This window comes from Ranitomeya imitator, chromosome 2, assembly GCF_032444005.1.
Source record: "Ranitomeya imitator isolate aRanImi1 chromosome 2, aRanImi1.pri, whole genome shotgun sequence".
Taxonomy (NCBI): Eukaryota; Metazoa; Chordata; class Amphibia; order Anura; family Dendrobatidae; genus Ranitomeya; species Ranitomeya imitator.
In genome coordinates, this window is record NC_091283.1 from 162383896 (window position 1) to 162398138 (window position 14243).

Consider the following 14243-nt stretch of genomic DNA (forward strand, 5'->3'; position numbering starts at 1 on the left):
AGGCATGTAGAGTCCATCCGTTCACCTTTTCTGTGTCGCACAAAGACACAGTGATTGGAACCAAAGATCTCAAATTTGGACTCATCAGACCAAAGCACAGATTTCCACTGGTCTCATGTCCATTCCTTGTGTTCTTTAGCCCAAACAAGCCTCTTCTGCTTGTTGCCTGTCCTTACCAGTGGTTTCCTAGCAGCTATTTTACCATGAAGGCCTGCTGCACAAAATGTCTTCTCTTAACAGTTGTTGTAGAGATGTGTCTGCTGCTAGAACTCTGTGTGGCACTGACCTGGTCTCTAATCTGAGCGGTTGTTAACCTGCGATTTCTGAGGCTGGCGACTCGGATAAACTTATCCTCAGAAGCAGAGGTGACTCTTGGTCTTCCTTTCATGGGGCGGTCCTCATGTGAGCCAGTTTCTTTGTAGCGCTTGATGGTTTTTGCCACTGCACTTGGGGACACTTTCAAAGTTTTCCCAATTTTTCAGACTGACTGACCTTCATTTCTTAAAGTAATGATGGCTACTCGTTTTTCTTTACTTAGCTGCCTTTTTCTTGCCGTAATACAAATTCTAACAGTATATTCAGTAGGACTATCAGCTGTGTATCCACCAGACTTCTGCACAACACAACTGATGGCCCAAACCCCATTTATAAGGCAAGAAATCCTACTTATTAAACCTGACAGGGCACACCTGTGAAGTGAAAACCATTCCCGGTGACTACCTCTTGAAGCTCATCAAGAGAATGCCAAGAGTGTGCAAAGCGGTCATCAAAGCAAAAGGTGGCTACTTTGAAGAACCTAGAATATAAGACAGAATTTCAGTTGTTTCACACTTTTTTGTTAAGTATATAATTCCATTTAGAAGGGTCTGCAGATATAAATCAGTGCTGCAGCCCCTTTATTATCAGGGTCAGAACCCAGCAATTATAAAGTGAAGGTACATGCTAGCAATGTAGCCTCACTTACCACATAAGTCATAAAGTGTGTGAAGGCTGTCACCAGGGAGATCACGTAGAATCCCACCACTGCCACGTGACGAATCCGCCACTTGTCTGACATCACTATTACGTCAGAAGGATCACATAATGCAGTCTCCCCACTATCACCAACGTAACGTTGCGCACCCACTTGGGACACGTAAAGTCAGCTTGGTACAGTTTTACACACACCCCCCCAGTCAACACGGGCCCAGGGAGGCATGGGGAGTTAGAGGATGTGGCCCATGTAGTCACTGACGTGGCACCACACTCGCCCACAACCCTGACAGGCTGAGAGGCCCCTATGTCCTGTACCTTAACGGGGTTATATGGGGCCGGAAACCAGCCCCGGTAGAATGGAAAGTTAAGCCAAGAACATGGACTTGTGGATCGAGATAAAACAGCAGCTAAAGGTTAAATTATCTATTTCATTGCCTTAAGGGCACAGAAGACAATACACTATATACACAATGGTTACACATATACAATGGTCAGATATTCAAATACACGTGAAGTACAACAGATATAAGCTGATGGATCATGTCAATTACCGGTTTGATGTTCGATCATGTGAGCGCTAGGCTGCAGGGAGCATGGACTGCCAGCTGTTTCCTAGTCCCTTCACAGCATGTTACTCGACGTGGCCCCCACTTTCGAAGTGAACAGCAAGCATACCAGAGAAAGAGACCACATGGCCTTACACTAGCCTTTATCCCCTTTGGGTCACTCCCCTCTGCCCTCTGGGCTGAACCTAAATCCCCTCCCCTTTCCTCTAGCAGCTAAAAACTCAAAAACCTAAGATGGGTCTCAACTGCTTAATGGACAGTCCTAGGGAGGCAGTTTTGGCGCCATTGGTTCCAGCCGGGCCCGTGCTACGCGTTGAGATTAAAGACATCTTTGCTGTCTGGTTCCTACTAGCCAATCTACATATCTCCCCTCCCTAGGGTGCTAAAATGGCTTGAGACCCTGGAAGGTGTTCGGCCCCTTCCAGAGAACTCAAAAATGTAACTGGTATGTGGCTAGGACATACAGTAAGTCCATACTCTCCCTATGAAATCCAAGCTGCCCAAACAAAGCAGTTAGACCGCATGGTTTGGATCCACAGGGAGTCTTCCTGTACAAGCTAGTTGCTTGCAGGGGGGGGGGGGGTGAGTTCCTTCTTTGAAGCCAATAAACTGACCGCCTGCTGAGCCAGGTGTCCAGTTACGGCTGCATGTTTTCGGGAGGATTGTAAGCTATCAATAAATCTCCCCATCCTTCAAAGAGTACTATAGACTGATCACATACCAGCAGTATCTCGCTCCCAAATCTTCACCGTGCAGTCATGTGATGCAGTGGCCATCAGTGGGGTGTCGCAGGTACCTATCGGAAGGAAAACGCAGGAGGTGGTGCTTTGTAGGTGTCCCTTATACTCGCACACTATGTCTTTAGTCTTCCTGAGGTCCCACAGCTGTGAATAGGACAGTAAAGTTTAGTTTGACTTCAAAAGCTGTGCTGTTGACTAAAACCTATGGCTCTTTGTTGCCATCCATTTCAAGCGATGGCAAGGCTTAGTGGTGTGCATGATCCTGCATAGAGAGGTGCATACAGTAAAATCTCTGAAAGCCACTGATCTCAAAGAGCCAATCATATGTGAAGTACAACACCCCCCAGTCCACCGTATAATGTCTCACCGTAGCTTCACATCCCTGGCCACTGAACCCATTGCTACTGGTCACACAGTAGTTGCCATCCTCGCTGACATCACAGTGCATCTGTATATACTGCTTCATGGGGAATGTGTGCGCCACCTGCAGGTCACGGGTGTCCCATACACTGGGTAAATAAGATTAATGATATTATGAATTTAGAAGTTTAGCACATTAGTATAGACGTTCCTAGTAATGGTGCAGGACAGCTGTTTTTTCTTCATATGACATTTCCATCTTGGGTGGTGTCATCCTTGGTGTTGCCATTTCTCAATGGTGGAGCTTCAGGGAAATGTGGAAATCAAATGTGACTACTGTGAGAGCAAGGTCAGGTTATATGAGGGAGTGTTGCTGTCATTGCTTGGTGAGTAGTGGAGAGAACTTCTGAGACTACTCAGTTGTTCTCCTGTGACCAGTGGGGAAGTAGAGGGGTACCGCTGTGACCACTGTGGAAGTAGAGGGGTCCCGCTGCGACCACTGGGGAAGAAGAGGGGTCCCGCTGCGACCACTGGGGAAGAAGAGGGGTCCCGCTGCGACCACTGGGGAAGAAGAGGGGTCCCGCTGCGACCACTGGGGAAGAAGAGGGGTCCCGCTGCGACCACTGGGGAAGAAGAGGGGTCCCGCTGCGACCACTGGGGAAGAAGAGGGGTCCCGCTGCGACCACTGACGAAGTAGAGGGGTCCCTCTGCGACCACTGGCCAAGTAGAGGGGTCCCGCTGGTACCACTGGGGACATAGAGGGGTCTACTCTGACAAGTAGGAAAGTGAAGAGGAGGAAACTTTTTTTTTTTTTTTCTTTTTTACTAGTAACAGGGGGTGTATTGATTTAGGCATCCAATTGGACCTCTTTTCTGACAAATTGAGTGAGACCTCAGTGGTGTGGGATAAGCACCCAGATCCCTGTTTTCTGCACAGTTCCTGGCCTTCCAGCAGGTCATCGCTGGATCTGAAGTCTGCCTGTTTATCAGACATATAATGCTTGTACATGGTGAGACATCACATCCTATTACGTACACATGAATTACTGACCGGGTGCTTTTATCCTCTGAGGTCTGGACGATGTACGACTCTCCAGGAAGCCAGCATAAGTGCGTTACCTACAGGGCAGAGCGTCGAGGTCAGGATCTTGCACACAGTGACAGCCTGTCCGAAGGACATGATGCTGAATACTGAAATAATTAAGATTTCCACTGCCATCTGTACAGTTATTTTCTGCAGCACCTCAGTCCAGTCTACAACACAGGACTGAACTTACCAGATTTCTGGACACGGCAGCTTTGAGCAGACACTGCCCGGACTCCACATCCCATTTACACAGGGTGTTGTCTCGAGACCCTGTCACCATCTTGGCACAATCTACAAGCGACAGAAAGTCAAAGATGGTGACAACTAATATAAGCATAAGAATAACATTGTGAATGAGCGAGTACAGACCGGGGCTCACTGCCAATCCAGTGACAATTAAGTGATGCCCGATGAACTTCTGGGCACTACCAGCCTTACAGTCCAGATCCCACATGAGGACGGACTTATCACGAGAGGCGCTGAAGATGCGGTTGGATCCGAAGACGCAGGCAATCTGTATGGTGGACACATGAAACGACCCAATGTACACATCTGTACTCTCACCAGTGTGGATATGATGTGTGCTTTCCACATCTCGCTCCATAGGCACAGAATTACCTTAGACACCTCTCGCTCGTGACCCACAAACCTCTTCAAGGCACTACCCGTTCTCCAATTGGACAAAACCACAGCCTGCAAGATAGTAAAGCATCAGTTACACATTGCCCCCAAATTTAGCAAGCTGAGATACGTCCAGACCCTGGTGATTGAGAAACTGTCGTCATACCCATGCAAATGGTATGACCACGATGCAGTGGGGCAAAGTGATGCATGTACAATGTCCAAAGGGGACGGGAGGGGAAAGCATTTCTGTGCACAAGGCACAACACGTACCTTAGCTGTACATTCAGCCAGCAAATATCACCCCTGCTCCTATTAAAGGGGCTGCCCTAGATCAGAAAAACATGGCTGCTTTCTTCCAAAAACAGAATGTGATGTGTCCCGGCTACTGCAACTCAGCTCCATTCAAGTCAGTAAAGCTGCAATAACATTCACAACTTGCTGGCAGGTGTGGGGCTGTTTTCATCAGTTAGCAGCCATGGTTTTCTTATTGTGGTCGAACCCTTTTAGCACACATGATCGACTCAGCAGAATGTCTTTTCTTTTGCTAAAAAGGGGGATACACAGCCAAAAGATATTTCCACTGCTTATCTTGGGTAACAGGGAAACAAAGGATTGAACAGAAAATAATATGGATCTTTATTGGGCAAATGTCTGTTCAGTGTGTAGATTGTATACAGCTCACAATGAAATGATTGGGATCTGCCAATGAACAAGCCTAACCTCTGCCCATCATCAGGCGGGAATCTGAGCCCTGCTGTGTTAATTACAAGGCAGGGCCACCGCAGTATCCAGTGCTCAGTGACTTCACAGTTAAGTACTTACCTTGTCTTTGCCACCTGACACGCAGAGGTCGGATTTCAGAGCAGCGATGTAGGTGACGGCGTCATTGTGGGCCCGACTGTACTGCGGGATTGTCTGGACCGGCAACTTCTCCTCTATGTGATTGTCAGCCCTGCACATGGAAGAAATGATGTGAATGTATACCAGGACAGATTATGCATAATGCTTATAGAGGAGCCATGTATACAGAGTGCTGCAGTACTAGTGTGGGGGATGCAAGTAAGACATAACTACCTAACTGTGCCCCCACCCAAGATCTCCCCTCAGCGTCAGCACCAATAAGATACAGTTGCTCCTAAAGACCTTTGGGGCACATTGGGCCATAATGTAATGTAGCAAAAGGAAATATGGAAGCTTTTCCATGTGTGTGTGTGTGGGGGGATCAGCATCATTACTTTAAAGACCCCACAGTCTCCCCTCTGCATTTTGGCTTGTCCTCGGGAGGGAGCAGTGGTCTCTGGTTTTCCCATTCCTGGTAACACATTTACCTGTATTTAGAGCTGTTCCGCTTGACTTTACTCTGGAATTTCCCCATTGTCCCAACCAGTGACGGGATGAAATAAGCAGGCGAAGAAAGAACGGTCCAGACATCAGGAATCCTGCCAGGAGAAAAGATAAGAAATGAACATCTGATGATCTGGGATCATTAATGTCATGGTATCATCCGTTCTATGAAATAGACATATAGATGCTCCCCCATCAGCACTGACACATGGATCATAGTGATGTCCATCTGAACCCCTCAAATCATCACTGGACCTCAGGCTGTAGTCACTGATTGGGTAAGAACAAAAGGAAGTGTACAGCATGTTAATGTTTCCCCTTCTCTCGTCTTCTGCATCAAATAGTGAAAGCAGAAATTCACCCAAAACTCATCTGCTAACATGGCATAAAAATACAAGGGACCCCTCATCTTCAATGCTGAAGTAAGAATGTGCCTCCTAGAAATCAACGTCAGTGGAGGAGAAGAGCCACGGATTTGTAACATCACCAATATATTTATTACTGGGGTAAGATAGATAGATAGATAGATTGTTTATCTATCTATCTATCTGTCTTCCTTCATATTCGGAGGGGGTCTCTTAGTGATCTTGCAAAGAATTATTACAGAGGAGAAAGGAAAATGTGGCGCCTGCTCACCTGTCCTGATTCTTGGCATTAAGTCTCCAAGGGAGATGGCAAATCTTATTAGGATAAGGGGTGTCAGTCCGACTGATGCAACCCTACCAGCATGCCCGCTAAGGGGAGAGGAGGGTCCAGTGTGGCCTGAGGTACTTACACCGTGTCATAAGGCCGAGGACATGGATTTAAAAGGGCCACAGCCAATAGTCAGCAACGTATAATAAGCCTCGGGAGTGAGATCGGTCACAGCATATGATGGAGGCTTCTCTGGAGGGGGGGGGGGGGTTCTCAGCATTGGACATAAATGGTTTATGAACGGGAGGATGGGGGGGGTGTCTGGATGTTTAGTCTAGCATACATGTGAAGACTACAGTCAGCCTGGCTGATAACAGGGAGGAGTAGCTTGGCTTAAAGAACAAGATTTAAAGCTGGATAAAAACACTAGCAAAGGGGCAGCTGACACTTCACTCCTCTAGGGGGCACCGAAGTCACAATGATCTGCTTAAACATGCTCCCATTGCTTAATTAGCAATTCCCTAAAAGTGCAGAAATCGCTTCTATGAGAGGACATAGTCTGAAAATATGGAGAGTGCAGATGGAGTAGAGGAAGAAGTCGTACCTGGTCCCTGACGGGGGCACTACGGCCCCTCTGCTACACGGGAAGACACCGAAATGGTACATTGTAACAACAAGCATAGAAAGGACTTGGCCAGACGGTGACAGCGTGGCAACAGACTATTGCCATAGGGAAGGTGGGTCGGCCGCAACCGCACCGTCAGGCCTTATCCTGAGTCTAGGGCCACACAACTCCCATCATGTGCGATGTGTCCTAGACCTAATAAATAACCGCAACCTGTAAACAAACAAAAAAACAACTCGTGGTCAATTTAAGTGGAGAACAGCAAGGAGCAAGATCTCTATGGGGAGCGGCATTTATCCTCCGGCTGCGGCCCGAGATGGCACTAAGGCCGGGGGCACATGATGCGGCAGCAGCAGCACTTTGGATGCAACACATTCCGCTCCGTCCAAAGCGCTGCCGTCTATTGAACGCAGGTGATTTCGCATGTGTTCACTGAATCGTGTGGATTCACCGCATCCAGTACATTCTATTGTGTAATTTCTCTTGTGGAGACTGAGCGTCTCCGCGACACAAATTGATGTGCTGCAGTCTGGAGAGAAGCATCGCATGTCCGTCTCCGCGGGTGATCCACAGGCAATTTCTTGAAATCCCATCCACTATGCTGTAACATCTGGACGCTGCATTAATACACAGTGTCATACCCGCAGTGTTACTGATCGTGGGCACGTACCCTAACCCATTCCTATGGGCCAGCGAAACGCAGCAGACAGGATGGCATTGCAACCGCCGCAAACAAGTCGCAAAAACACGGCTTTTTAAGAGTTGCCCGCTGTGGTTGCAGCACCGTGCGCTATTCATTTCCGTTTCGCTGGCAGCCATATTTCGCCACACAATCGCCCTGAATATATGACTGCAGGAACGACTGCGAACATGACGTCACGTGCAGATACAATATGGCGCAGAAGAGGCCATTATATATAGGATACACAGAAAATAGGAACCGGTGTGAGAGAGCAGACACATCTGACGTGTAAATATGAGAGAACGCCCACCGCAACCACCGAGGCCGGGATGCTGAGGGTCGTAGTCACACACTATACACATAAAGGAAGGGAAGTTACCCCTCACAGCTCCTCCTGCCGCCCCCGGGGCTGCTTCATCCTCCCGCCACCTTTTGCTGCCGACTCCCTGCTGCTTAGCAACGCGGCGCCGGTTACCAGGGACCGAGTGTTACCTGGAAAAGCCTCCCCGCAGAGTCCAACGCTTTGGTTCCTCCCCTTGTACCCCGAGGCCCATACGGTGTCGCTCTCACCAGAGTCCTGTCCTATTGGCTATTACACCCCTGACCTGAAAAAAAACACCACACAAGCTAAGAACTCTGCTCAGCCAGCACAAAGGGGAGATTTACGTGGCAGCCAATCAGATTCTGATTTCATGTGCCCAAGGGGGGGTTGAAAAATGTGAGCTAAAATCTGATTGGTGCCTAAGGGCATTGAAGACTTAGTCCATATACTTAGATCTCCATGGCAATACGTTGCCAAGCGTGTGCACCAGGCCCCGGCTAGACACCATGACTCCGCATCGCCAGGCCCCGGCTAGACACCATGACTCCGCATCGCCAGGCCCCAGCTAGACACCATGACTCCTCATCTCCAGGCCTCGGCTAGACACCATGACTCCTCATCTCCAGGCCTCGGCTAGACACCATGACTCTGCATCTCCAGGCCTCGGCTAGACACCATGACTCTGCATCTCCAGGCCTCGGCTAGACACCATGACTCCGCATCGCCAGGCCCCGGCTAGACACCATGACTCCTCATCTCCAGGCCCCAGCTAGACACCATGACTCTGCATCTCCAGGCCTCGGCTAGACACCATGACTCCGCATCGCCAGGCCCCAGCTAGACACCATGACTCCTCATCTCCAGGCCCCAGCTAGACACCATGACTCTGCATCTCCAGGCCTCGGCTAGACACCATGACTCCTCATCTCCAGGCCCCAGCTAGACACCATGACTCTGCATCTCCAGGCCCCAGCTGTACACCATGACTCCGCATCGCCAGGCCCCAGCTGAACACCATTACTCCGCATCGCCAGGCCTCGGCTAGACACCATGACTCCGCATCGCCAGGCCCCGGCTGTACACCATGACTCCTCATCTCCAGGCCCCGGCTATACACCATGACTCCGCATCGCCAGGCCCCGGCTAGACACCATGACTCCGCATCGCCAGGCCCCAGCTGTACACCATGACTCCGCATCGCCAGGCCACAGCTGTACACCGTGACTCCTCATCGCCAGACAGTGGCTATACACAATGACTCCTCATCGCCAGGCCCCGGCTGTACACTATGACTCCGCATTGCCAGGCCACGGCTATACACCATGATTCTTCCGCATCGCCAGGCCCCGGCTATACACCATGACTCCACATCACCAGGCCCCAGCTATACACCATGACTTTGCATCGGCAGGCCCTGGCTAGACACCATGACTCCTCATCGCCAGGCCCCAGTTATACACCATGACTCCTCATCGCCAGGCCCTGGCTAGACACCATGACTCCTCATCGCCAGGCCCTGGCTAGACACCATGACTCCTCATCGCCAGCTCCCGGTTATACACCATGACTCCTCATCGCCAGGCCCCGGCTAGACACCATGACTCCTCATCGCCAGGCCCCGGCTATACACCATGACTCTGCATTGCCAGGCCCCGGCTATACACCATGACTCCTCATCGTCAGGCCACGGCTGTACACCATGACTCCACATCGCCAGGCCCCAGCTATACACCATGACTCTGCATCGCCAGGCCCCGGCTAGAAACCATGACTCCGCATCGCCAGGCCCCGGCTAGACACCATGACTCCGCATCGCCAGGTCCCGGCTAGACACCATGACTCCTCATCGCCAGGCCCCGGCTAGACACCATGACTCCTCATCTCCAGGCTCTGGCTAGACACCATGACTCCGCATCGCCAGGCCCCAGCTAGACACCATGACTCCTCATCTCCAGGCCCCAGCTAGACACCATGACTCTGCATCTCCAGGCCCCAGCTGTACACCATGACTCCGCATCGCCAGGCCCCAGCTGAACACCATTACTCCGCATCGCCAGGCCTCGGCTAGACACCATGACTCCGCATCGCCAGGCCCCGGCTGTACACCATGACTCCTCATCTCCAGGCCCCGGCTATACACCATGACTCCGCATCGCCAGGCCCCGGCTAGACACCATGACTCCGCATCGCCAGGCCCCAGCTGTACACCATGACTCCGCATCGCCAGGCCACAGCTGTACACCGTGACTCCTCATCGCCAGACAGTGGCTATACACAATGACTCCTCATCGCCAGGCCCCGGCTGTACACTATGACTCCGCATTGCCAGGCCACGGCTATACACCATGATTCTTCCGCATCGCCAGGCCCCGGCTATACACCATGACTCCACATCACCAGGCCCCAGCTATACACCATGACTTTGCATCGGCAGGCCCTAGCTAGACACCATGACTCCTCATCGCCAGGCCCCAGTTATACACCATGACTCCTCATCGCCAGGCCCTGGCTAGACACCATGACTCCTCATCGCCAGGCCCTGGCTAGACACCATGACTCCTCATCGCCAGCTCCCGGTTATACACCATGACTCCTCATCGCCAGGCCCCGGCTAGACACCATGACTCCTCATCGCCAGGCCCCGGCTATACACCATGACTCTGCATTGCCAGGCCCCGGCTATACACCATGACTCCTCATCGTCAGGCCACGGCTGTACACCATGACTCCACATCGCCAGGCCCCAGCTATACACCATGACTCTGCATCGCCAGGCCCCGGCTAGAAACCATGACTCCGCATCGCCAGGCCCCGGCTAGACACCATGACTCCGCATCGCCAGGTCCCGGCTAGACACCATGACTCCTCATCGCCAGGCCCCGGCTAGACACCATGACTCCTCATCTCCAGGCCCCGGCTGTACACCATGACTCCGCATCGCCAGGCCCCAGCTGTACACCATGACGCCGCATCCCCAGGCCCCAGCTGTACACCATGACTCCTCATCGCCAGACCCCGGCTGTACACCATGACTCCGCATCACCAGGCTCTGGCTATACACCATGACTCCGCATCGCCAGGCCCCAGCTGTACACCATGACTCCTCATCGCCAGGCCCCAGCTGTACACTGTGACTCCTCATCTCCAGGCCCCGGCTATACACCATGACTCCTCATCTCCAGGCCCTGGCTATACACCATGACTCCTCATCTCCAGGCCCTGGCTATACACCATGACTCCTCATCTCCAGGCCCTGGCTATACACCATGACTCCTCATCTCCAGGCCCTGGCTATACACCATGACTCCTCATCTCCAGGCCCCAGCTATATACCATGACTCCTCATCTCCAGGCGCCGGCAATATACCATGACTCGTCATCTCCAGGCCCCGGCTATACAACATGACTCTGCATCACCAGGCTCTGGCTATACACCATGACTCTGCATCGCCAGGCCCCGGCTATACACCATGACTCCTCATCTCCAGGCCCCGGCTATACACCATGATTCTGCATCACCAGGCTCTGGCTATACACCATGACTCCTCATCTCCAGGCCCTGGCTATTCAACATGACTCCTCATCTCCAGGCCCTGGCTATACACCATGACTCCTCATCTCCAGGCCCTGGCTATACACCATGACTCCTCATCTCCAGGCCCTGGCTATACACCATGACTCCTCATCTCCAGGCCCTGGCTATACACCATGACTCCTCATCTCCAGGCCCTGGCTATACACCATGACTCCTCATCTCCAGGCCCTGGCTATACACCATGACTCCTCATCTCCAGGCCCCGGCTATACACCATGACTTCGAATCTGGCCTAAGAAATGTTATATTATTACCCCAATGTTTCTCAGCAACATTTAAAATTGGGGCCCCTGTGCGGGAAACTGGGGCATTAGCCCCTATCCCAGTGAATTGCGCCAGCTGCAGTTCCTTGTGTAGCCTATTGGTCAGGGAGGCTTGCTGTGCAGGGAAAACTTAAAAAAGGGAGATGTCCGAAACAATTGTAGGGTCTGCGGGGGTCATCACTTTATATGATGGGAGTACCCTTCAAAAGGAAACTAGAATGTGATTTTACAAACAGCACCACTCTTGTCCACTGCTGTTAATGGTGACACCAGCATTTAAGCGGTTAGAAATGGGGAGCGGATGGTGTTGCCATGGGTTTTCTGCACAGCCCCGTGCCCGCCATGTTTGTACCCGCCTGTGTCTGGGGTTCATAGATAAGTCATTTTACAATATTACATTGTATCACAAGTGATCACCAGCTCAAGTCTCACGGGGACCAATAAAAGTAATTTAAAAAAAATAACATCTTTCATAAATACAGAATATACATTTATTAATGAACACATTTGGTTCCTCCTCGTGCGGAATCATCTGAACTAATAAAATGTCATATGTATTTTATTCAGTCGATGCCTAAATGAAAAAAAACATCACAATTGCACTGCTTTTTGGTCACTTTGCCTCCTAAAAAATATAAAGCAAAAAGAGATCAGAAAGTGGATTCAAAATGGTAGTTGTGAAAACTGCAGCTTGTGGAACACCAGCCAGGGCCGCGGGGCACTCAGTACCGGGTCTGGTACTTAAGGGGATGTGGGTGCCCATGTTAAGGGAAAAGTCTTTAAAGGGGTTTTGAATAAAGTTTGTGTTCGTGACGCCACCTGTGGTATTCGGTCAGTGGGGACCGACGCTGCTTAAAGGGTCTTCTGGGTGATGTTATGGCAGCTAAGATGATATAACTTCCCACAGGTAAAGCTGGGTCCCCAGGGTTTGTAGATGAAGATGGTGGGTGGTGCGGTAAGAAACAGAGGACACCGGTTTGCAGTCTCTTTACCTGGTTTACTGATGGTAGCAGGCAGCCCCAGTCCGTACCTGGCACCAGATCACAGGTACAGGCAGGGTCCGACCGGCTTGGAAGCAAGTTCAGAGTCGCCTTTACCAGGTGGAGTTAAAAGCCTTCCTCATAGCGCGGTGGTATTATAGTCCCTTACTGCCTATGGCTTCTGTCAAGGTCCTCACAGTTCTCTCTGTCCTCCTTAAAGGTGGAACACACACCCATATGACAGATGGCTCAAGCCTTTTTACAGGGTCTCTATCATGACCCGGGCTCTATGAGCCACTGTGTCTCCTGGTTATTAGCGTGGACAGGTGACGTGTAGTCCAGCTGTCCTGCCCATTTCTGCTGTGCCTCCTAGAGTCTGACACAACCTCGGTCTTCCGGCTACCAGAATGTGGGTATTCTCTCAATCCTGGAGCTGCAGCACCTCTGGCTGCACGGCCCCTCACATATCTTTCTGCCTCAGACTCTACCAGAAGTCTGCTGTCTGGCACTAACTCTCTAACTTTCCCTCCAGACCAGAATATATATATAGGGGATCCACCCATAAGCTGGATCAGAGCTCCCCCTTCTGGCCTGGAGTGTGAACATCTGGCATGTTTGTGTATACCTGATAGAGAAGATCCTCCTTCGCTTCCAAGTGTGACATCACTCTCCCCATGAGGAAAGCAGTGCCACTGTGACAATCTTGACCCTGGGGTATCACACTTGTACCATGCGAAAAAGACAATCCTCATAAAGTGCTATGGGCCGAACATCTAGGAAGGGGAGAAGGAGAAATCAAAAGTGAAGAGCCGCCATAGGGCCCTGATGAGCCTGGAGCCATCCCTGCCGTGGGTAAGGGTGGGGGGTGATGGTGGCATGCACCCCTTCATGTGAGGGCGACGGCTTCCCTGTCCTACCAGTGTGACAAGCCTTCCTCGTCAGATCGTCATGAGCGATGACTGATCCTGCCAGTGACAACTGGTGTCGCAGATCATCTTTGTTTGGTAGTCATCTCTACCGGCATTACTCGTGTAACACGTTTGTCCTGATTTATACAGCTCTCTGGGTGACGTGTTCACCACCGTATCTAAATTATAAGGTAGGAGACCATTTTGTGTTAATGAATCAACATTGTTAGAATTGTTTCTATTGTTGTTATGTGGAAACCATAAGTAAGCAGTTGTTGACAGATCCTGTATTCTTATTATGTGTTTTTATCAGCACTTGGAATATAAAATATGGATTGGCCGGGTTAGCGAGAGTAGGAGCAATCCTTCCTTCGCTCTTTTCAGGAGCCTGGGAAAGCTGGTGACTATGACTATGCAGGGCATCTCTCGCACAATAATCGTGAGAAGCATGACACATCTCCCATCATATCCAGCCCGCCCTGGTTGTGAAATCGAGATACCGGTGGCCTTTTCTAGTTAGTGGGAGAACTGGTCAAACAT

At 50.8% G+C, this 14243-nt stretch overlaps 1 protein-coding gene across 4 annotated transcripts in view; it reads right to left on the reverse strand.

The window, feature by feature from the left end:
• The window catches only part of WDR31 (WD repeat domain 31), a 61132-nt gene that overhangs the window by 21704 nt on the left and 25185 nt on the right, over positions 1-14243 (reverse strand). The window contains exons 1-9 of one of the 4 annotated variants that reach the window (XM_069747729.1): positions 8128-8286; positions 5680-5790; positions 5174-5303; positions 4346-4420; positions 4097-4241; positions 3918-4018; positions 3692-3759; positions 2649-2790; positions 2263-2425 (exon numbers count right to left, since the gene is read on the reverse strand). In XM_069747729.1, coding sequence (XP_069603830.1) covers positions 2263-2425; positions 2649-2790; positions 3692-3759; positions 3918-4018; positions 4097-4241; positions 4346-4420; positions 5174-5303; positions 5680-5790; positions 8128-8189 — 997 coding nt within the window. In that variant the 5' untranslated portion in view covers positions 8190-8286. Of the gene's footprint in view, positions 1-2262; positions 2426-2648; positions 2791-3691; positions 3760-3917; positions 4019-4096; positions 4242-4345; positions 4421-5173; positions 5304-5679; positions 5791-6932; positions 7130-8014; positions 8287-14243 lie in introns of those variants that run through there. The other 3 variants (XM_069747730.1, XM_069747728.1, XM_069747731.1) reach the window with 3 other exon arrangements.